Genomic DNA, 22,194 nt, shown 5'->3' on the forward strand with positions numbered 1-22,194 from the left:
AGATTGTAGAGATTAATGTGGCTGTGGTGGGGGGCCGTCCACCACCTAAACTAAGTAGGATTATATAGCTTTGACTATTCACTGATCTTGATCTTCAATCTCCCCTCGCATCTGACTGACTGTCTATTTTCCCGCAGTATTCCAACCCCTGGCCGGTTCTCTTTGAACCATTCGCCAAGATTCACGGGGGATAAAGAGACAGCACTAGGTGCATCAATCTCAAGCCCAATATGGCTAGATAAGTGAGCTAACACCCGAATCGATAGAGCGTTGGCTCTCCGCACCAATCGTTGCCTGGCTCCTATCTCACAGACTACTGCATCCAACCTACCGGCGTGCTCTTGTTTACTCCATGTTCGAGCGATTCCGAGAATCTAAACATCTCTCCCTCCACAGGTTCGAAAGAGGGCAGCAGCAGCAACGTTTGTCGGATAAAGCCAGCGGGGGATGATTGGTTTGATCCTCGTGCTTTCGAATAGTGTGCGTAATATTCAAACGGCGAAGCTATCGAATCGAAGCCGAGGATACGATTCGTGTGAACATCCACGACCCCAGGAACCTCATGATAGTTCCACAATCCATTCACCACCCGATAATCCGCCCTAGCGCAACACTAGCACCTGCTCCGTTGGATCTAACAACGCTTTGAAATCGTTAAAGCCATGCAATCCCCCCCCCCAGATAGCGCATCCTCCAGGACTGTTCCATATTTCCCCACTTCTACGCCCCCAGCCCAGTTCATCTCCGCTTCGATAATGCGCATCGGGGAGGATACGTCTCCCAATCGCAGAGATGGATTTATGGCGAGGCATCCGGCGCTTCTTACTATCCTTAACTAAAGATATCTATCCCAGAAAGGAAACCGACCGGAGACACTTGGTTTCGCGCTATCTGCGCGAAATCCCTCGCTGCTCGGTAGGTATTCGTTATCCGACGGTCAGACAAGGCACGCTACTAAGGTCGTTTCCACGGCAGCTGAATTGCCTCTACCCACTATCCCTCGGGTTCAACTGCTCGCAATCCGATTATGTCTGCATGTGCACAGAGTTCCAGTCCATCGCAGCGATGTCAGAATTCCAATCCTGTTTCGACCAATGTCCCGTCAACCGGGACCAGCGATGTCAGTTCCCACGCGAACCATCCGATAGCAGTCCCAGTACTTACCCTCACGCTCTCCGATAGGGACCCCCGGTCGAGTCCTCGATTTCTGCGACCTGGTGGGCGTTGATGCCGCACTCCCGGAATACATGGCGCCGTATGCAGCACTTCACCGGCGTAGACACGAGGTAAAAGACGACATGGAAATCGAGGACGCCGTCACGATATACTCGGTTGTGACAACAATCTACGCATCACGAATTACGTCTGCCGCGTCGACGACGGTTTCCGGCGATGTTTATTCTACAACAGAAGTTGCGCCGAGCGAGACCGCGAGAGTTGTCACGGTGACAGAGATACAGAGCATGAGCATGAGCTCTGCGTCAAGTGAGACGGGGATGGGCTCCACGTCGAGCCAAATGGGATCTGGGTCGTCGGGGCTTTCAACTGGCGCAAAAGCAGGGATTGGCGTTGCGGTGCCTGTGGTTGTTATATGTGCCGTGTTGATTGCGTTGTTTTACTTCAACCGGCGGAGGAAGAGAAAACATGGCCCTGAAAACGGTGGCGATGAGCAGGGAGAGGGAAAGGAAGCCGTGCATCCCGAGTCGAAATTCCCTCCCGTCCAATTCCAGTCCAACTTGCCCTCCGAGATAGACGGAGCTCCCGTCAATGAATTTGGCAACAGGCCGGTCGAAAGACAGCGGCAACAGCCGGTATTTGAGCTCAGTGTTGGAACTATCCGCGAGCCCAAGAGGAACAGATCAGCGCAAGCTGAAGTTTCCAATGTCTCAGAGGAGAACGGTCTTAATGAGATGATGGCGGCATCTTCCTCCACCGCAGGAGGTCCCTTGCCCGAACTACCTTCTCCTGATTTCGGGGGATCTCACGATGGATCATCCGTGGTGATGAACGAGCAAATGTCGCTATCGGATCTGCACGAGGAATTGGCCCGGGTGGCACGGAGTAAGGACAGACTTCAGTATTTACAGTCGCTGGAAGAGAGAGAGGAGCAACTGCGGCAGCTCATAGCATCACAACGACAGGTAGATGCGTCTAGCATTGCCACTCACGGGTCTGAACTTAATGGGAGAAACGTATAGCGAGAGATGACTTGCAGGGAGGTTGGAATTATGAGTCTAATGATAATTACGGTAGTATGCTCATGGGCGAAGATTGGTGGCTTTTTATTAATTGATCCAGGAGTTTACCATCATAATCGGCGCTTTCGATATACGTAGCAGGTGCCGAAAGCTTTTTAATGTTGACTTTGAGTGTCCTATCTCGCATTTATCAACCAACAATACATCTCCATCAAATCCACATAGCAATCAACTGTCTGGCTATCACAAGGGTCTTAATGCGTCCCGTCGAGCATATATAGTTCTTAGAAAGAAGTCTATCCGATCCCGTTGCCGGGCCTACTCAGGTTGTCCACCCAACTATATAAAAATATATATATCTTCGAACGCGTTTAATATATGGCTTTAAAATTAATACATGCAGTGGTTAAATAATAGATCTTATTGAACTTACTTAAATTAACAAATATAAGACTTTAATATTCTATATATCAGTTCTTTGTCTTAATCATAATCTCTATTCTTTTTAACATACTGGCTAATAAAGATTCTTGAATGTCTATATAAATCTGCTTCTAAACTATATATAAAGTCTTTCAGAGAAGGCTCTTTGTAATAGTACTACTATATATGCTTTTAAGCAAATGATTAATCTTATTAATCTTCTCTTTTAATAGAAATTATGTACACTTAATAGAGTTAAGTATAGAGATTATTTTGTCAACTCTAGGACTTAATCTTTGAATTATATAGTTATCTTATACGCTGTATAGAAAGCATTATTATCTTATATAAAGATAAATATCTTTTCTTTGATCTAATCGCGAATCTCAGGCAAAGAATCATCCAAAATAAGCAAGGCACCACACTCCCAACACACGGCCACGTCAACCCTCCTCATCCCTACGCAGCCGTGCAACTCACAAAGTCCTTATCCTGGTGCCGAATAACACCACAGAACTGTGCCCTAACCGTCTTCGACGCATACTCAAAGATAAGCCTATCCGGAAAGTCCGTCACCTCACCACCAGCATACACAGTGCCGGGGCTCGTCCTGTCAAGGGCAAACTCCATAGTTCTTCTGCCGCACGGGAAATCGAGCTTATCATAGTTGGCGAAGGAATGGGGGTATTTCTCTGCATGATTTCTCCGGTTATGATACATGTTCATTCCCATTGCCAGGGAGCGGGACTATGAATCTGACTTACTCGTTCCAAGAGTTTTATCTTTGAATGCTAAATCGGCCGCCTCAGCGTAGGCCTTGGTTAACTGCCCAGAAGTGTACCTGGTCGCGCTGTACTTGTCGGTCGCGGGGCACGTGTAGTCCTTGCTGGGGAAATCGGCGGTCAAGAGCTCCTTTCCATTTTTATTGGTGTTCTTGCGCTTGTCGAGGTCGTTGGCGAAGTTCTCGATGGGGAGGGCTTCGCGGGCGTTGATGGCCACAGGCGCATCCTGGATGTTGTTGCTGCTGTGGGCGCCAGCGCTCACGGCTTGACCCATTAGGGCTCCGGCGAGGAGGGCATTCAGGACGAGAGTCTTGAGAATGAAAGGCATTTTTGAAAGAGTGATGGTACTTTCAGAGTAATGAAGTGGATGCTGGTTTGAATGGTCTTTGGGATTGAGATGGAATGGCTGTCGAGGATGGATTGGACTTTACGCAGCAATTCCTTTGCCTCTTTATACCTTTCCAATTGTTAACATCATCCGTTGCTCGTCTGCTTCGGGCCTCTACGGATGCTCTCATGCCAGAATCTTTATCCAGAAGGGGCCAGACTGAAATGACACTGGGGTCGAAAACAGCATTATATCAGCACTACTTGGCAATGGACAGGGTGTCGATGTTTCGGGTGCCGGCACCCTATTGATCAGGGGATTTGACCACCTACGCCCTATAGGAGATGGATGCAATTGATCGGACGTAAAGAAGGTATCCCAGAGGCCACTCTATATTACAAATGGCACCCGAATCAATTAACTTTAGCAGACTCGACGAAAAGTATCAGATGTTGACGGTTGTCATAACTGAGATCTCCAATCTGAACCCTTAACCGCACGGTCTGTCAGTGGCTTGGGGAACAATAAGCATCGGTCCTCTACTACGCGAAAGACCCAATGAGGAGCTTTGGAATACGGCAGCCTGGGAAGACTTCTCCAAATGAGCAGCGGCTGCTTATTGCTCCGAGACCAGGGTCCTGCCGAGGAAACGGATCCAGATGTCCCGTTAGGCTGAGGCTGCACCTCATACATAGCCCCCAAACTAGCACTTGTTGGTAGTTGTATACCCCATGAGAATGCAAACAAAAGCTTTTGATTAGAGAGGAATCGATTCCATCAATGCTTTGAGTTCGATCAAGATGAGGTATGTGAAATGGATGTTGGGGAGGTTCGCATGGATGCCGCTAGGAGGGTTAAGATTGAAAAAAGAAGGGCTCGGGACTCTCGGACTGAAAATGATTATCCGGCTGCTTAGACAACGTTTCACCTGATTGGCAATGCTTGACATTCTGACAGGCACCACATGGGGGCCGCTCTCGATCGCGATCGGTCTCCAGTTGCATTCTCTCACCAACCAGTAAGCAAGGAGATGTGTAGCCCTACAGGGATCATCTGAGGCTGACCTGACTTGTTGTGATACATGAGTCAGACGCTAACCATTTCGCCCCTCTATTAGTACCACAGCGACCAACTGTTATTTAACTAGAATAGCTTCCCCTTTCACAGCCGCATCCATCATTGAACCACAATCCATCCCCCCCCCCCCCCTTTTTCCCACACGACCACAATGCAAAACGAGTACGAAATATTCTTAACCGAGCTCGCAGAAGACGAATGGCCACCTCGTCCGGAAATTATCTCTGCCTTCAGGTCCCTCCTGGACAACCCCTCCATCCCAGCCTCGAAACTCGCCAAAGAAAGCATGTCAGGCACCATTGCAAAAGCGGAAAAAGAAGACCCAACGCCTCACTACAGCGACCTCTGGTCGGTCCTCATACCCGCTGTAGAGCGATTCCCAGAACAAGGCGACCGCCTAGTGGACTTCGTGATTGCCCTCCACGAACTTCCAGACTGCGATGGCCAGTTTCGCGAGCTTAACGGGCTGTCGATATATCTGAGCGAGTTCACCTTCAACCGTGGGTTGCATCCATCCTCCCTTCCCCTCCCTCCCAGATCCCAAACACAAACTAACTCGCAATAGATGTGGACAACTCATCTAACGTCCCTGAGCGTGATATAAAACGACAGGGATTCATCAACGCCAATATCTTTACAGCAAAATTATATCTTCGTCTTCCCCGCCCTAATAAATTCGGTTTCCTGATCGAGTATGGAGCGGAGGTCCTGCTCCGGACCTTTGAAGCGGCGCCTTGGGAAGAGTTTCATTTTCCGCGCATTGAGGACTATATCAGCCCTATCGATGACGATGACGAGGAGGACTATAATAAGACGCGAGATGAGGAGCTGGGAGAGGTCGATGTTAGGATCTTGAATGGATGGGTGCCTGCGGCAGCGGTGTGGATTGAGTACTGTGGTAAGGAGATATATAAGAAGGAGGGATCAATGGGATGGGAGGCTGTTGCATTTGGTAGGTGGACTGGTCCAAAGGGCTGGTCGAAGGAACGATGGGCATATTGGAAGAAGAGAGCTGCGTGGGTTTCAACCGTTACGGCGTTGGATCGGAAGACAAGAAGGATTGCGAAGAGCATGATGGAGCGGATGGAGAGGATTGAGGGGGGGGGGGGATGGGGTTCTGTGAATCAATGAGGATCAGAACAGCTCTGGGCTGGCATATCCACCATCATCCTCTCCCGAATCACTTACCCGTCGAGAAGACCGTTTCTTAGCTCGCGGTTGTATATCCATAATTCAAGCCAAGAAGCACATACGGTTACTCGTACGGCGAGCAGTTTGGAAGAGCGGCTTCTTATATCGGCGATATGATGTTTATGGCGCCGAGAAGGGCCGCCGCGGAGATATGGAGTAACTACAGTGCCCCGGTGTATAGTTATCGGTTCAATGCCGTGCCGGGGAATGTGAGGGCAGACGTCCTTGGTGTGGCTCAATTCAGTGAGGTCGCGTTCGTCTTCCACAATACAGAGGGCTTGGGGTATCCGACCAGCCCCTTTGATGTGGAGCCCGCAGAGAAAAGGTCGGCATACATTGATCTTTCTACCTTGATGTGTCGCATGTGGTTGAGCTTTTCTAACACCCATTGGCCCAACTCTCACGGCGGTAAGGAATTTGACCCTCTGCCGATTCACGATGTGTGGATAGCTGACAGTTTGTCAGTCTCCGGCTTCAACGTCACATGGCCGAAATACACCTTCGAAGAGCCCATCAACATGGTGTTCGACGCGGTGAAATCGTCCCACCTCGAGATCAACGATTTCTGTGCCGAGCCGATACGACTCTTGTGGGACGAGGCGTTTGCTTTCTCGCATTAGGGTAGCTGTCCTTGCCTGCAGACGGAGCAAATCCGGGTAGAATATGTTTGGCACGCCCTATCGTACCGAAGGATATATATTTGGAACATGATTAACAGGGTAAATCAAGAAGAAGAAGCACATTATCACAGTAGTAGGTAAGAAATGATACAATAAAGCAAAACGGCAAAGCTAGCAAGCCTCTATCATACGCAATGAAACAAGGCTAATTAGCAATGTCACCCCAGCCATCCCATCTTTTGAGTTTCAATTGCACCACTTTGGCCGAGGGGTTCATGTACTCTATGGGGTCGATGTCCGGCATGGGGGACTGACGGCACTTGCTTACATGAAGAGGAGACCGGGTCGAGGGGGCATCAGCGAAGGAGCTCAAGCTTCTGGATGTTCAGTGTTCGAAGCTGAAATCGCTCGAATTGGGTGCTAATAGAGGGGATGGCGAATCAGTATAAGTCAGAGACTGACGTTATTCTCATGTAATTAAAAATGTTTGCGTCACATATCAAGTAGCCCGGCTAGCTCAATCGGCAGAGCGTGAGACTCTTAATCTCAAGGTTGCGGGTTCAACCCCCGCGTTGGGCTTTCTTTTTTCGATTTTTTTTTCATGCTTTTCTACAACAAGTCGTCTAATCCTCTAATAAGAATTGATTACCTTCTCCTTTGTTTATCCCACCACGCGCCAAAGATCGGCAGAGCACCCACATACGTCGGAGACCGGCCGACTATTTCAGACAGCCGGCTGGCGATGAGCGCCCCGTCGCCGAATCAGACCAGATACAGACCCGTGGCGAGTGATTCTGCGACTTCGGAGACTCCGAGTTCTTCAGCAGCGTCGGTGAGGATGGCTGCGTCGATGGAAGATGCCATGGTCGTAAGCAAGGCAATCAGACATACGCACATTGTGGCGCCGATCTGTCGCGAGAAGGACCATTGATGCGGGTTGATGGGGTCGTCTGGCGTGGCCCAGCCCACCTCGTAGTACTTTTCATCGTTTGGGTCGTGTTTTAGGGTGATTCCTAGGATTTGAGCGGGATCTATGGCTTTACTCGGTGAGGCTTTATAAGGGTGGGTAAGGGGGTCTTCTGAGGTGAGCGATTTAGTGTCGATGTGATTTGCGTCGTCGACTAGCTGGGCTACATGACGCTTTAAGGCCCGGTATATGTAGATGAAAGCCATGGCTTTGGGGGAAAGGAGAGCTATTACGAGACTTGGGTCTGGGTAATATACAGCGCCCCATGAGGTGACAAGGGAGTCAAGAGATGAAGTATGCAGAAGATTGAAGATGGCAAAATTGGCAATGAAAGAAGGTTGGTTTACTTTCGTCATTTCCGGCCTTCATCAGGGCAGCAGCGCGAAGTGGCAATCCCGGTCTTTCTATTCTAAGACTATAAAAAAGATTACTTGCGGAGAATAAGACTAATATACTCAAGAAAATAAACATCTTCATTAATATAGATATTAAGATAAATCTAATATTCATAATATTTATAAAACCTGTAGGATAATCAGCAATATGTAAGGATAGCAATCCTTATAACACTCATAATATCAGTATCATCAGGAATACTCATGCTGCAGGACAGTCCCTCTACAGAAGATTTTGAGTCTCTCCGCGGAAGGGCTCGAGACTATCTTTTGTCAAGACTTCACGCTAGCAGATAGTACACATATAATTCATATAATCCTCGCGAGTATACTTATTCGCGAGAGAAATCTAGATAGAAAGCTAACGACAACACTTTAAGCAATACACCCCATACCTTGACTTCGCGATAGATATACCTTCCTCACACTATCTCGTAAGCAATCCCTTATAGATCGTTTGCTGCGCTTTGGACAGGCGGTGACCCCAAAGCCGACTCGCGCTTCCCCAGCCGGAAGCAATCAAGCCATTGGGGAATTGGAAGTTGGGAAATTTGAACATGTATAGTCTCAGGGACTTTTAGTCGAGCTGCGGTATGCATGGATAGATGATGTATCCCATGTTGCTATGGAAGAAGCGTCCGGTCACAACAGTTCGGTGACGTCACCCAGGTGCCAGACCAATCTCGAGTTTCACTTCATGTTTGCAGTTTGGCCCATGGGCTCAATTCTCTGTTTCAGAATCTCTCCTCACTGTTTACCCCAGCAAGTCTGATGACGGGCTTTCCACTTATTTTATTGTTAATTTTTTTAATCAATTCATTTAATTAACTTTTTCATCCAAGAAAGACATCCAATATTCACAGCCAGAGGCAAAATATACTCTTCTAAATCCTATTGGCACTGTCTAAACCTAATAATAAATCCCCAAGCAGACATGATCACTTAACCTATACAGTTACACAATCCGACTTATGATTCCAACATCCCGATAACTCGAACTCCGGCGGGGAAACGGAGAGCCCCCGGGAAATGCGCGGCTAAAAGGGAAGCTTATGCCACAACCTTATGTGGGACCCCCCCCTCCCCGGCATTCACCACTCTATCCTTCTCCCCAGTCCCAGTCCCAACCCACAGCACCAACACAGCACGATGGCCAAGTTCACCATCAAATCCCTCGACCACCTCGTCCTGACGGTGCGATCCATTTTCGCCACCATCTCATTCTACACGACCCATCTGGGCATGAAGCACGAGGCTTTCGTCTCGCCCAAGGATGCCGCTTACAGATATCTCCAGCAGCACCAGAGAGTTACAGGGTAATAATATGATCAGCCACGCGCTCCTATTCGGCTCTCAGAAGATCAACCTCCACCAAAGCGGGAGGAAATTCGAACCCAAGGCCCAGACCGTCCAGCCGGGAATTGCAGATGTATGCTTCCTGACGGAGACGCGGGTCGAGGAGGTTCTGGGGGCTTTTCGGGATGCAGAGATCGAGGTTCTCGAAGGTGGGAGTGTGGTGGGGCGGCCGGGAAGCTACGGAGGAGTGTCTATGTGCGTGATTCGGATGGGAATTTGATTGAGTTGGTAGTTAGATAGTCCCTTTTCTGTTTTCCCACTATTGAGACGCTGCTGATAAATTATAGGGTGTCCGACTACGCGTAGATGTAAATATCGCGTTAATATACACCGGATATACCTCGGGATTTGCCATGTAGTGCGGTAGATCAATGGATCTACTCGACCTGATAAGCGAGGTGGTGAACGCTCATCCGCGCAGGCCAGACAGGCTATGTGGTATACTCCTAATTTCATTACGGTAGAGCATTGAATCTTTCACTTCCCCCCCTAGCACAGAATCCCTACGCACCGCGATTGTTGACTTTCCATGGGCGCATGAGGCAATAGTACTATCTTCCATACATCACCCCGAGACTAATACCCACAACACAACCCCGACAGGAGAACTGGACATTCCAATCGGCGTCAGTGCTGGCTGCTGCTAAGTACGTATCCCGATAGTCAAGCCCGCAGACACATCGCGTGTATCCGTACTCCATAGAAACAAACCCCGATCGCAGGAACAAACCCCCGCCAAATCATCCGATCAACCCACGGCCCGCCCTTTCAGTTTCCTGGAATGCTACGCTGCTACAATCAGGACCATGCATGCATGATGCATCCCAACCCCAATAAGCTAACTATGTAGGCACCTAGGTAAGTAAAGTACATTCTCACCCACCGGATGTGATATATCGATCTCTCCCAAATCCCGGGTTTCCGGCGGAATACAAAGTACGGGTAGATAGTAGATAACCTGCCTGCCAGCAACCTAAGCAGAATTGGAGAAGAGAGAGTTTTAGACAGGTAAATTAACAGCGCCGCGTTGGGGATTAGTGTTTGGTGGCGCCTGACTCGCGCGTCTGTCTGTTGGAGGGAGTGGGGCGACATGGCAGCCGGGAAAGGCTGGTGGTCCTGGCCAGTGGTTGGGTAGTGTAATAGCTTACGGGGTTAATTCTTGCAGGGAGTTGCTGCTCCTTTACGGAGTACAATTTACTTGAGGGAGGTGAAGCTGGAGGATCATCCGGGATAGGGAGTATCTGTCCAGTGTGTGCTCCGTACTGTAGGAAGTAGATAGGCTGATGTCGATTAATTGAGATCAGTAAGTAGTAGGTACGGAGTACTTACAGGGGAACGGAGAATTCCGGCGGAGTACCATTCGGTAGAACCGGGTGGCTCCGTATTATCGATTTTTTGCTTTTTCCGTACGGAGTTAATGGCCTTGATTTGATGGCGATCCGCCAAGGATTCTCGATTTCTGCCAAGTTGTCTGTCAGCTGCCATCGAGTTTGACGTGTCAAAGTCAAAAGATAATCGACTGTACCTATCCTGGAGGTCTCCGTACATCGAAAAGATAACTACGGATAAAGATGACCAAGACTTTTCTGACTTGGAGACAAGGAAGGGCAAGGGGAAAGACCTTGCAAGCTACCTAACCTAGGCGTTAGTTTCAAACGGCCCATCTAGACCACAGCAATCTAGGCTAGGCTGACTCTGAGTCTTGCAGACTGTTAACTGAAAGCCCTGCCTGACTCGCTTGAGAAGATAGTGGATGACAGGCACGGATAAAATGCAGATCTTGCTTGTTTCCGTGCATGTAAACGGTGGGCTGCCAAACACGTAATTCCCCACAGCCGGATCGCAATGGTACTGTACTCCGTACAGTAATACTAAGGTATCTAGTGTCGGGGATGGATGTATCTACCTGGAGCGCATCTGCAGTGGTGCTTGCTGGTGCTGGCGTTTCTCTATCTACTGTGTACTTATTATGGGTGTTCTCCCCTAGCCTACCTCGCCCATTCATAACCATAACCACAAAGGAAAGTATTCATTACTAGATAAAACAAAGGAAAAAAAAAGATGCTATCATAACGTGGTCTCGGAGATCTGAGTCTGGACGAACGCGTCACCCTTTCTCAGGTTCTGGTGCTGATTCTGATTCTGATTAATGATCCTCTCCTGACTCTCGTTCTGGGTGTCCTGCAGGATCGTCGTGCCCATGCTGTGGCTGCCCTTCTTCCTGCTACTTCGCTGCTTGGGGAGATTGTCCATCGGCAAGAAACCCTGAGGCTGGGCCCCGCTGGAGTTGTAGCCGCGGCTGGCCGAAGAGCCGAATTGGCGGAAGCAGGGCAGCACGCGAAGCGAGGAGAGGGAACCTGCGACCAGGCCCAGATTGAATTCGATCGCCATCCAGTAGAGCGAGGAGGTGGAGTCGTCTGTGTTGGGGTTAGCGGGGGGATTTGGCAGTGGTAATGGATGGGTGGGCATATCGCCAAGAATAGATTTACGCACAGGTCAGGTCGGTGGCGCCGTTGCGCAGATATCCGAGCGTGCTGAATCGGACCAAGGGGGAGATGCAGGCGATGATGCCGGTGCTGAACACCATCATCAGGACAGCGATCTTGCGGGCGGGCATGTGCAGGCGACAGAGAATCGGCATCGGGGTGAGCAGGATGATGACATCGGTGGTGAAGATTAAGACGGCCTGGTATAGGGTCACTTGGTAGAGTTGGAATTCGCTGAGACATTTGGAGTTGGTAATTGTGAGGTCAAATGCTGCTCTGTCGGTGGGTTAGCTTGGGGCTGTTGAATGCGATAACTGCCTGGAATACCGACCGTGCTGGGGTGCATCGCAGAGCCATGACCAGCGACCCGGAGACCGTAAACAGCACTTGGAAGATCATCATCCCCAGGGTCAGCCGCTGGATCCATACTGCGCTTGAATTAGAAACCGCCGAGTGTGACTAACTTCCCACGGACGACTTACCCAGAGGAAACACTCGCCGCAAGAACACCAGGAGGCTGATCTTGACGGAGAGGGACACGTAAAGGTAGTAGCATGTGGCCACATAGTACAGCTGAAATGGTCAGTGGCATTGCCGCATGGAGACCAGGAAGCCGGAAGCCGGCAATAGGAAGCAGGAAGCAGGAATCAGGAAGCAGGAAGCAGGAAGCAGGAATCATATCATACCTTGAGCCACATGGCAATTTGGCTTTCGGATAGATCGGTTTGGTGGCGACCACTGCCCCAGTACACCACCCCGATACCCAGGCCATTAAAGATCTGAGTACAGATCTATTTTTAAAGCGGAGGGAATTAGATTGATCACATTCGGGATTTGAACCTCAAGGGCTGCTCGCCGAGAGCCACTGGGGTCCGGTCGGGTCCTTCATACCAGGGCAACGATGACGGCTCCATCATCCCATCCAAATTTCTTCAGGATGAACAGCCTAGAGTAGAGCTTGATTCACCATGAGCGTGGACTCGGGTTAAAACAATGGGAGCAAGACACTTACCCGTAGTCCACAGACGAATAGGGACAAACAGGCCGAGCCGATGATAAGGCCATATGTGAGAGAAACCAGATGCTTCTCATCCGGTTTCAAGCCACGCGCCACGGCTAGGAAGGCCATCTCCCTGCGATGGCATGTAAAGCGATGCGTGTGGTGGTTGTCCGTTGTCCGATGAGGGCCCCGGGAGGCTTTATCTGTCGCCTCGCACGACGGGCGAGTCAATCCAGAAAGCGTTCATGGTCGCTTTGACCAACCCCCGAAGCGAGCAGGACTCGAAAGGTAAAAGAAGGCCAACATGCAAGGGGGATCCCCGATCCTGCAGAGAGAGTCGGGCCCGGCTAAACTCGACGCTGGGCGTTTGGCTCTTCTTGCATGCATCCGAATAGGGCATCCTCCGACCCCTCGGCTGCCAATCGGACTGGCGGTGCGGACGGTGACTCGACGCCATGTCCCTAATAAGAATCAGGCAGTCGCTGCCCCGCTCAAGGATGCAGATGAGGCCTGTCAGTGCGGCGCTAGCCGCAGTAGACTGTTTCCGACCCCTTTCAGACCCGAGGGTCGCGGTGCTCGAACGGCACTGCCTGCCCCGCTAAACGAGCGCTAAGCATGGAGCTAACCCGTCGAACCGGCCATCACGCACGGCTGACACCAATAGATGCACGGCATCCGGTAATTGCGCGGAACTCGGAAGGATCTGGCGTGATGCCCGGACCCTCTCATGGCGTCGTTGCCGGTTGTTACATATGGGCCTCGCCGCGGCCTCGCGACGAGTGTTTCCTGCCCGGCTCGAAGATTCTCCAACCACCATGGCGCAGGAAAGTTTCAAGGTGCTGATCGCCGGTGGCAGCCTGGTCGGCTTGACGCTGGCCCTTGTGCTGGAACAGGCTGGGATCGACTATGAGCTGTTTGAAAAGGGGGATCTGGCACCACAGCTGGGCGCTTCGATCGGGCTGCATCCCCATTCCCTGCGCATTCTGGATCAGCTGGGCGTGTGGCCAGACATCGAGAAGACCATCATTCCCTTGCACTATCGCTATCACTTCGACGAGAATGGCCGCTGTATGGAGGAGTCTCGGGTCTTGCAGGACATCCATCAGATGTGAGTCGCTGGGCGATACCTGCACCGACGGCGCTAACCAGCGCATAGTCTGACCTATCCGATTATTTTTATGGAACGATGTGAGGCACTGCGAATCGTGCACAGCCATATTGCAAACCCCTCCAAGCTCCACGCCCACAACGGGGTGGTGGCATATGACGAAACAACCGACGGGGTTGTGGTAACGACGGCAGACGGGAACCCTCATCGAGGCGACATCCTGATCGGGGCAGATGGCATTCACAGTCGGGTGCGCCAGCTCATGGCTGAGAAGATCCACCAGACGGACCGGGTGGCCAGCGAGAAGATTACCAAAGGTAATATACTCCGCTCATATCCAGTGCCATGAGGGAGGACGCTAAGTTTGAGCAGCATTCACGAGCGAATACAAATGCATCTTCGCTGTTTCGCGGAACGATCCAGCCAGCCCGTTCCTGCCGGATGCCACGGTCCACAATGTTTACCACAGCCAGCATTCAGCGGTAGCCGCCAGTGGAGTGTCTGGCCTGGTCTTCTGGTTCCTGTTCGTGAAAACACCACTCACAACGACGCCTAGCTGCCCTCGATTCACCGACGACGATGCGAATCGCCTGATTGAAGAGTACGCGACCGTCGCCCCGGGTCCAGGCTACACCATCAAAGATCTGTGGGAAGCACGAGTGAAGGGATCGCTCGTGCCCTTGGAAGAGGGAATCGTCCCGCAGTGGAGCCACGGCCGAGTGCAGCTCCTCGGGGATGCCATTCACAAGGTGAGTTGACTGACACATGGGAGACCACTGCCACGCGACACGTGGGACTGACAACGTGGACAGGTCACCATCAACGCCGGTCTTGGGGGGAACCTCGCATTCGAGGGAATCTCTCATTTCAGCAACAGTCTGACTTCATTATTGCAGCAGAGCCCGTCGCCCTCCCTCGAGCAGTTGACTTCCCTCTTCCAGAACTTTGAGCGGACGCATCGACCACGCGCCACTACCGTTCTGGGCGTATCTGGCCAGATTACGAGATACGAGGCGCAAGATACGGGGTTCTTGAAATTCGCTGCTAAGCACTTGTCCCCGTGGGTCCCTGACATCTGGAAGGCGAAGCTTTATGCGAGCTTTTCGAACGGCGCTCCCCACCTCGACTTTCTACCGCTGAAGGAGCAGGAGGCTGTACAAAGGTCGGCCATGACAAGTACCGGTTACTTATACCCGGGTCTTGTACTCACGGGCGCTGCCGTCGTCGCTGGAGCTGCGGTCGTCTGGCGAGGCTTCCGGTTATCAGATGCTACCTTGTCCTGAAGGGGAAACGAATCAAATGAGTCTGAGCGAAACCAACAAGACCACCTCGGACTTCAGCCCTGGGAGAATGAACTTGCTGGCAATTTCTTCTGTTGAGTACTGAAGCTGTTAATCTACACACCTTCCCTTCTGCATCCTCTCGTATCGCGGTCCAACTCTTGGAATCACTGAACTGCGGTCCTTAATAATGAAGAACACTTGCACTGGTGGTTTTTCTTTTCGCTTTCCTCGAAGTCAAATATTACTTAATTCCAAATACCAAAGCCCTGAAAAGGGTTCCAAGTCTGGTCACAAGTTGTATATGAAAGGGATTACGAGCTCAAGCTCTAAGACAAACCAGTGACATAACACTCGATCCCACCCCTGTAGCAAAACTGTGATGATCAGCATGCGATTATTCAGCGGCATCTTTTAGCTTGGCATATGCAATGTTCTTCGCACAAACCTTAACCATCTGCTCGGTACTGTTATACTTGGTGGCGGTAAGGATGATTTGATTTGCTATGGTATGCTGCAGATAGACAGCCCTTGTCGTATGATAAAGATATCAGATAAAGCTATTCGCAAATAGTAAGATACTAGTAAAACAATAATTAATTCTCTACTAACTAGATAACAGGAATTTGTAGATAAAGAGATGATCTGTCTGGCTGATATTTCTACTGTAGTAATTATTTAAAGAGATAATTATTATTTCTTTCTGTTTTCTCTCTTGACAACTCTTCTCCTGCTTGTTGTCGACTGTGATTCTTGATAATAATAATAGAGATAATAGATAGTAGTTAAGAATAATAATAATAATTCTTGATCTCTAGTGGCCTGACTTATTAAATAATATAGATATAGTTGAAGAGTGTGATAGAATAACCCAGCTATCAGGATAAAGGTCATTGGGATGATGTATTATAGTGGTTGTGAGAGTTGTGTCATCGGGATGATATATTATAGTGATTATGAGAGTTGTAAGATTATTAATAATAATTCTATATCTCTCTGATATTTATAAGATGCCGATCTCTCTATAAGAAGCTACTGATTCTTTAAGAATTAGTCTATCTTATAAATATAGACTATCTTTATTATTATTAAATAAATATACAGTATTTTATAATTAATTTTTTATTTAATTAATAGACTTTCTATTTTAATAAGTAGATTTTATTATATTCTAATTTTTCTCTTTTTGACTATCTAAGAAAGATACTATTTATTAAAGATAGTAAAGAAATAAAAGTATTTAGTAATTAAATTAATCCAGAATTCTCGCCGAATATTATTTCTATTATTAAAGAGATTTAATAGCTAGAAGATTATATTTATTAATTAAAATAAGCTATTAACTTACAGTAAAGAATAGCTTATTTCTAAAGAAATAACTTTTTAAGTAAAATCTTTTTAAGATATTATTAATTCTTTCTTGAATTAGAAAAAAATAAAAAAAAATTAAATTTAAAAATATCTTTTACTTTATTCTGAACTTTAATCTTTAAAAATATTAAAAATAAATTATTAATTTAAAATATATATTTAAAGATATATTTAAGAAATATTTATTAAAAAAATATAAGATTCTTATTATTATTAGCTATATAGACTTAGTATATAAACAGAGATAATATTATTTTATAAATAATAAGAGTTTAGAAAAGAGATAATTTCTTAAGAAATTATAATCTTAATTTAAAGATTAGACTCTTATACTAATTCAGAATATTATTATTTTTTAATTAAATATTATAATCTAATTTAAATAGACTTATTAATAATATAGTCAGAATTCGCGAGAGTTTTATATTTATCTTAATATCTTAAAATAATATTTTTTTTGTCAAGCAGAAAAAAAAAAAGTTTTATTTTATTTTATTAAATTATTATCAGATCTAAATTATTATATTTAAGAATATATTTTTTATTTATTAGAGAAACAGAACAAAATAGTAACTATTATTATTTATTATTATAAATTATAAGAAAATAGAGGAAAATATAAGTAAAATAATAATTAATTTAATAATTATAAGCTATATAAGTATTTTTAAGAAACTACTAATAAAATTATTAAGAAAGATATTCTGAATTACAGAAAAAATCCTATTAAAAAGAATAATAATTAATTATAATATTTTATATATAAAAATATCTAATATCTTGCGAATTAATATTCTATTAAAAATAAAAGAATTTAATCTGCTAGAATCTACTAATTTTTATTAAATTTAAAGAAAAAAATAAAGAAATTAGAATAAACTTTATAATTTTAATTTCTTTATTTATAGTAGAGACTATATATTATTTTTATATTTTTATTTATATTTAAAACAGTCTTGAAATCTTTGCAGATCTGGATAACTATATTAAAATAAATATTATTAATTATTAATTTATCAAAGTCTATAATCTTTAATATATTCTAATTACTGCGCCAAAGATTAAAGCTATTAATTAAATTATTATTTTTATTTATAATATATAGAAAGTCTCTATTACTACTATTAATTTATAAGAAGATATTTATATTTTTAAATAATATTATATAAAGATTAATTAGAATCTCTAACTAAAAAACAGCTCTATATTATTATTAATAATTATATTTTATAATCTATATATTATCTTATTAGTATAGAACTATTAATAATAATTTAATATATTATTTATTTTATTACTTTTTATTATTTAATTTACTAAAGTAATTTAAAACTCAGTAAGAATATATATTATTATTAAGCTTTTTAAAGATATCTGACTATTAGAAGAAGAATCTTATAATTTATTATTAAATTTTAAGATAATTTCTATTAAACTTAAATAATTCTAAGATATATTTTTTATAGATTTTTTTTAATAGCTATCTTCTTATAGCCCTATAAATTATATTATTAATATTAAATTTAATAAAATATTCTCTTATAGTTTAATATATTTTTTATTTAAAGCTGAACTTAAGATTTTATAAGAATATATTAAAAAAAATCTGAAATTAAATTAAATTTAATCTTTAAAAAATTCTACTAAAGTCTCTATTCTTTTTATATTTAAAAAAAATAATAATTTATATCTTTATATAGACTACAGAGATCTTAATAAAATTTTTATTAAGAATTATTATCTCTTATCTCTTATTTTAAAGATTCTTAATAGAATTTCGGGAAGTATCTATTTTTTAAAAATTAATATTAAGAATATATATTATTAAATCTGTATTAAAAAAGATAATAAATAAAAGACAGTATTTTATATTTAATATAGTTATTTTAAATATATAATTATATTATTTAAATTAACTAATACTTCAGTAATTTTTTAAAATTATATATATACTATATTTTAAGAACTTCTTAATAATTTTTATATAGTATATCTGAATAATATTCTTATCTTTTTATTAAATAAAAAATCTTATATAAAATATATTTATTAAATTTTAAAGAGACTTTAAGAAGCTCAGCTCTATATAAAATTATTAAAATATTTATTTTATTAATCTTAAGTTAAATTTTTAAAATATATTATTAACTCTAACAGAGTATTTATAAATTCTTAATAGATAAATAATATTATTTTATAATTAATTTTTAAAAATTATTATAATATTCAGATCTTTCTTAGATTCTGTAATTTTTATTAATAATTTATTTAAGATTATTCTTATATTATCTTATCTTTTATTTCTTTGCTTTATAAAATAATTAATAGACAAAAATTAGAAAAAATTTATTTAATTTTAATTAAATAGACTATTTTCTGCTGTCTTATTATTATTTTTTAATAAATATTTTTATTAATATATTTTAATTCTATAAAACCCCGCTGTTTAGAAACTGATATATTAAAAAAAAAAATAAATAATATTCTATCTTAATCTAATATTAAGAATATATTTTATTTAGTTATATTCTGATTCTGTAAGTTCTTTAATATTAAACTAAATTATAATACTTCAGATCAAGAGTTATTTACTATTATTTACTCTTTTAAATAATAATAATAATATTTAGAAGATATTTTTTAAATAATTAAGATTTTATCAGACTATTTAAACTTATAATTTTTTATATATTAAATTTAGATTAATAAAAGATAAGCTTAATAACTTATAAATCTAATTCTTTATAATTTTATTATTAAATATAAAACAGAAAAATTAAATCTAGTAGATAGATTTTTTAGAATATTTTCTAAATCTTAAATAAAATCTGCTTCTTAAGAGAAATTATTAATCTTAATTTAAATATAATTTATAGATATATTATCTCTGATAATAAAAAATCTTATTAAAAAAAAAACTTAGTTTAAATTTTAAAATATACAGAATTATTCTGAATTTAATATCTGTATTATATTAAGCTTAAAGAATCTTAATAATTAAGCTAGTATAAAAATAGCTAACTAGACTGCTTAAAAGAATTTATCTTAAAAAAGATTTATTTCTTAATTTATAATATTATAAGTATATACTGCAGAAGTTTTATACTTAAATATATATAATTCTAAACTTTAAAAAATAATCTTATATTTACAGAATAATAATCTAGAGATATAATAATAAAAAACTATTATTTAATAAAAATAATTAGACTAAAAATATTAAATTATTAAAATAATTAATTATATTTATTTTAAAGATTAATATTATATTCTCTCTTCTAAGATATTATATTAGATACTTATTAAACTATACTATAATAATTTATTAATAAAATATTTTAAAAAGACTTAAATAGAAGTACTGCTACACAGAAAGTTTTACTAAAATAAATTATAATATAATATAATTAAATATATTTAAACTTATCTAATATATTAAGAAACTACTACTTTAAAGTATTAATTATATAATAATCTTAAATTATTATTAATTTTATTATATCTCTTTATTAAATTAGTAATAAATTTTATTACAGGACTGCTCTTTATTATTTAATATAAAAAAACTATTAATATTATTCTAGTTATTATTAATTAATTTTTAAAATACTGTCTTTTCTTTATTATTTTATTTATAATAACTATTCCAGATCTTGCTGAACTGTTCTATAAATAAATTAAATTAATTTTTAGACTCTTAAATAAAATTATATCTAATTAAAAATTAATTTTTATTAATAAATTCTGATTAAATTTAGTCTATAATAATTATATAATCTTAAAGTTTTTAACTATATTCTATTCTTAAATTAATAATTAAATAAAATAGATAAATCAAATACTTAAATATTATCTCTGATATTATTTTAGCTAATATAATATTAACTAGCTATTAATTCTTTTAAATACTTAATTTATCTATAATAATACAGATAATATAATTATAAACTAATTATCTTATAATATTTTTTATAATTTTTTATTAGATTTTTATATCAGAATCAAGATTAATTTTCAGCAGCAAGAAATCTTAATAATATAAAATAAAATTAAGAAACTTAAAAAAATAAAAAAACAGCTATAAAAAATATAATAAATAACTATAAAAAAATAAAAAAAATATTATAATAAATATAAAAAGCTATTCTACTTTAAAAAAAAAAATCTAGTTAAGCTATTAACTTAGAACTTATAATTTAAAAAATTAAGAAAGCTAGCTCTGAAGTTTATAGAATTCTTTTAAATTTTTAAATATATTAAATCTTAGATATATTAATTATATTTATCTAAAAAATATAAATAAATTTATAATATATTCTATATTTTTTTATTAAAACTATAAAATACTAAAAAAGATTATAAAAAATTACTTTTAATATCTAAGCTAGATAACAAAGATAAATAGAAAATTAAAAAAATTAAAGATTATTAATATTATAATAATTAGAATTACTATCTAATTAAATAAAAAGAATAGCCGAGCAAGTATAATTAATAAATTTCTAATAAAAATATAAAGAATATATTCAAAGCTATAAAATAATATTAAAAATATTATAAAAAATATTATATATTAAAAAAATAAAAGATAATTACTAGTAAATTATTCTATATTTTTAAGAAATAAGCTACAGAAATATTAATCTCTTAATATTTCTTATTAATTATATTATTATAGATTAAATATACTAATAAATATAAAATTATTCTATTATAAGATAATAGAAGATACTTAAATATATCTAGTTATATTTATTATTTATTTATAAGATAAATAATAATAATAATCAGACTTTTTTATTATAATTTAAAAATATTTACAGAGAAAGTAGACTTCAGAAAAAAAATATAAAAATTTATAATTAATTTAATAATATTATTCTTATTATTCAAAGTTAATTTATTATTATTAATATTCAGATATTAAATATATATTATAACTCTTATTAAATTAAAAAAGTTTTATAAAATAAAAATCTAGTTTATATATCTTAAATTATTAAGCAGTAAATATAATAATATTTTTATTTTATAAATATAATAATTCTTTAGTAAAATATAAAAATTAGAATAGAGAATTAACTGCGCTAAAAAAATATAACAGATCTTAATAAACTTAATATACTTAATAATAAACTTCTAATAAAATATTAATAATAAAATCACAAAGATCTTATTTTTTAATTATAATAAGAATTTACACACTTGATAATTTTAATACTCTTTAATAATATGATAGAATAAACCAGCTATCGGGATAAAGATCATCAGGATAATATATTATAATAATTATAAGAGTTGTGTTATCAGGATGATGTGTTATAATGATTATAAGAGTTATAAGATTATTAATAGTAATTCTATATCTTTTTGATATTTATAAGATACTAATCTCTCTATAAGAAGCTACTAATCTTTCAAGAATTAGTCTATCTTGTGAATATAGACTATCTTTATTATTATTAAATAAATATACAGTATTTTATAATTAATTTTTTATCTAGTTAACAGGCTTTCTACTCTGATAAATAAATTCTATTATATTTTAATTCTTCTTTTTTTAATTATCTAAGAAAAATACTATTTATTAAAAATAATAAAGAAATAAAAAT

At 40.1% G+C, this 22,194-nt stretch overlaps 8 protein-coding genes and 1 non-coding gene across 9 annotated transcripts; 6 read left to right on the forward strand and 3 right to left on the reverse strand.

Annotated features, from left to right (window-relative positions):
- Positions 1-1,065: 1,065 nt before the first annotated feature.
- On the forward strand, positions 1,066-2,290 carry BO70DRAFT_402175 (uncharacterized protein; the record flags this gene model as incomplete). The annotated part of the gene is made up of 2 exons (XM_025547010.1): positions 1,066-1,120; positions 1,183-2,290. The coding sequence occupies 2 exons, from the start codon at positions 1,066-1,068 to the stop codon at positions 2,196-2,198; spliced, it is 1,071 nt and encodes a 356-aa protein (XP_025404023.1). The 3' UTR covers positions 2,199-2,290.
- A 613-nt stretch (positions 2,291-2,903) lies between these two features.
- BO70DRAFT_348688 (uncharacterized protein) lies at positions 2,904-3,731 on the reverse strand (the record flags this gene model as incomplete). Its single annotated transcript, XM_025541624.1, has 3 exons — positions 2,904-2,915; positions 3,102-3,313; positions 3,386-3,731. The coding sequence occupies 3 exons, from the start codon at positions 3,729-3,731 to the stop codon at positions 2,904-2,906; spliced, it is 570 nt and encodes a 189-aa protein (XP_025404024.1).
- A 1,222-nt stretch (positions 3,732-4,953) lies between these two features.
- On the forward strand, positions 4,954-5,939 carry BO70DRAFT_327382 (DUF3632 domain-containing protein; the record flags this gene model as incomplete). Its single annotated transcript, XM_025540695.1, has 2 exons — positions 4,954-5,308; positions 5,374-5,939. The coding sequence occupies exons 1-2, from the start codon at positions 4,960-4,962 to the stop codon at positions 5,937-5,939; spliced, it is 915 nt and encodes a 304-aa protein (XP_025404025.1). The 5' UTR covers positions 4,954-4,959.
- A 354-nt stretch (positions 5,940-6,293) lies between these two features.
- On the forward strand, positions 6,294-6,768 carry BO70DRAFT_6931 (uncharacterized protein). Its single transcript, XM_025548652.1, has 2 exons — positions 6,294-6,407; positions 6,465-6,768. Exons 1-2 carry the CDS (start codon positions 6,353-6,355, stop codon positions 6,617-6,619), a joined length of 210 nt encoding a protein of 69 aa, XP_025404026.1. The 5' UTR covers positions 6,294-6,352; the 3' UTR covers positions 6,620-6,768.
- Positions 6,769-7,125: 357 nt separating this feature from the next.
- On the forward strand, positions 7,126-7,198 carry BO70DRAFT_t14. The gene has a single exon. It is a non-coding gene; the product is annotated as a tRNA-Lys (tRNA).
- Positions 7,199-7,381: 183 nt separating this feature from the next.
- BO70DRAFT_348690 (uncharacterized protein) lies at positions 7,382-7,792 on the reverse strand (the record flags this gene model as incomplete). Its single annotated transcript, XM_025541625.1, has 1 exon — positions 7,382-7,792. The coding sequence occupies one exon, from the start codon at positions 7,790-7,792 to the stop codon at positions 7,382-7,384; it is 411 nt and encodes a 136-aa protein (XP_025404027.1).
- A 1,318-nt stretch (positions 7,793-9,110) lies between these two features.
- On the forward strand, positions 9,111-9,643 carry BO70DRAFT_425007 (uncharacterized protein; the record flags this gene model as incomplete). The annotated part of the gene is made up of 3 exons (XM_025547647.1): positions 9,111-9,289; positions 9,339-9,532; positions 9,625-9,643. Exons 1-3 carry the CDS (start codon positions 9,131-9,133, stop codon positions 9,641-9,643), a joined length of 372 nt encoding a protein of 123 aa, XP_025404028.1. The 5' UTR covers positions 9,111-9,130.
- A 1,633-nt stretch (positions 9,644-11,276) lies between these two features.
- BO70DRAFT_357418 (uncharacterized protein) lies at positions 11,277-13,076 on the reverse strand. The gene is made up of 7 exons (XM_025542034.1): positions 12,836-13,076; positions 12,715-12,780; positions 12,510-12,614; positions 12,306-12,396; positions 12,155-12,251; positions 11,831-12,099; positions 11,277-11,754 (listed from the first exon to the last, which is right to left on the reverse strand). Exons 1-7 carry the CDS (start codon positions 12,950-12,952, stop codon positions 11,405-11,407), a joined length of 1,095 nt encoding a protein of 364 aa, XP_025404029.1. The 5' UTR covers positions 12,953-13,076; the 3' UTR covers positions 11,277-11,404.
- A 543-nt stretch (positions 13,077-13,619) lies between these two features.
- On the forward strand, positions 13,620-15,459 carry BO70DRAFT_357420 (FAD-dependent oxidoreductase). The gene is made up of 4 exons (XM_025542035.1): positions 13,620-13,931; positions 13,980-14,248; positions 14,304-14,680; positions 14,744-15,459. Exons 1-4 carry the CDS (start codon positions 13,639-13,641, stop codon positions 15,212-15,214), a joined length of 1,410 nt encoding a protein of 469 aa, XP_025404030.1. The 5' UTR covers positions 13,620-13,638; the 3' UTR covers positions 15,215-15,459.
- Positions 15,460-22,194: the final 6,735 nt, after the last annotated feature.

This window comes from Aspergillus heteromorphus (assembly GCF_003184545.1).
Source record: "Aspergillus heteromorphus CBS 117.55 chromosome Unknown BO70scaffold_1, whole genome shotgun sequence".
In the NCBI taxonomy this organism is placed as follows: Eukaryota; Fungi; Ascomycota; class Eurotiomycetes; order Eurotiales; family Aspergillaceae; genus Aspergillus; species Aspergillus heteromorphus.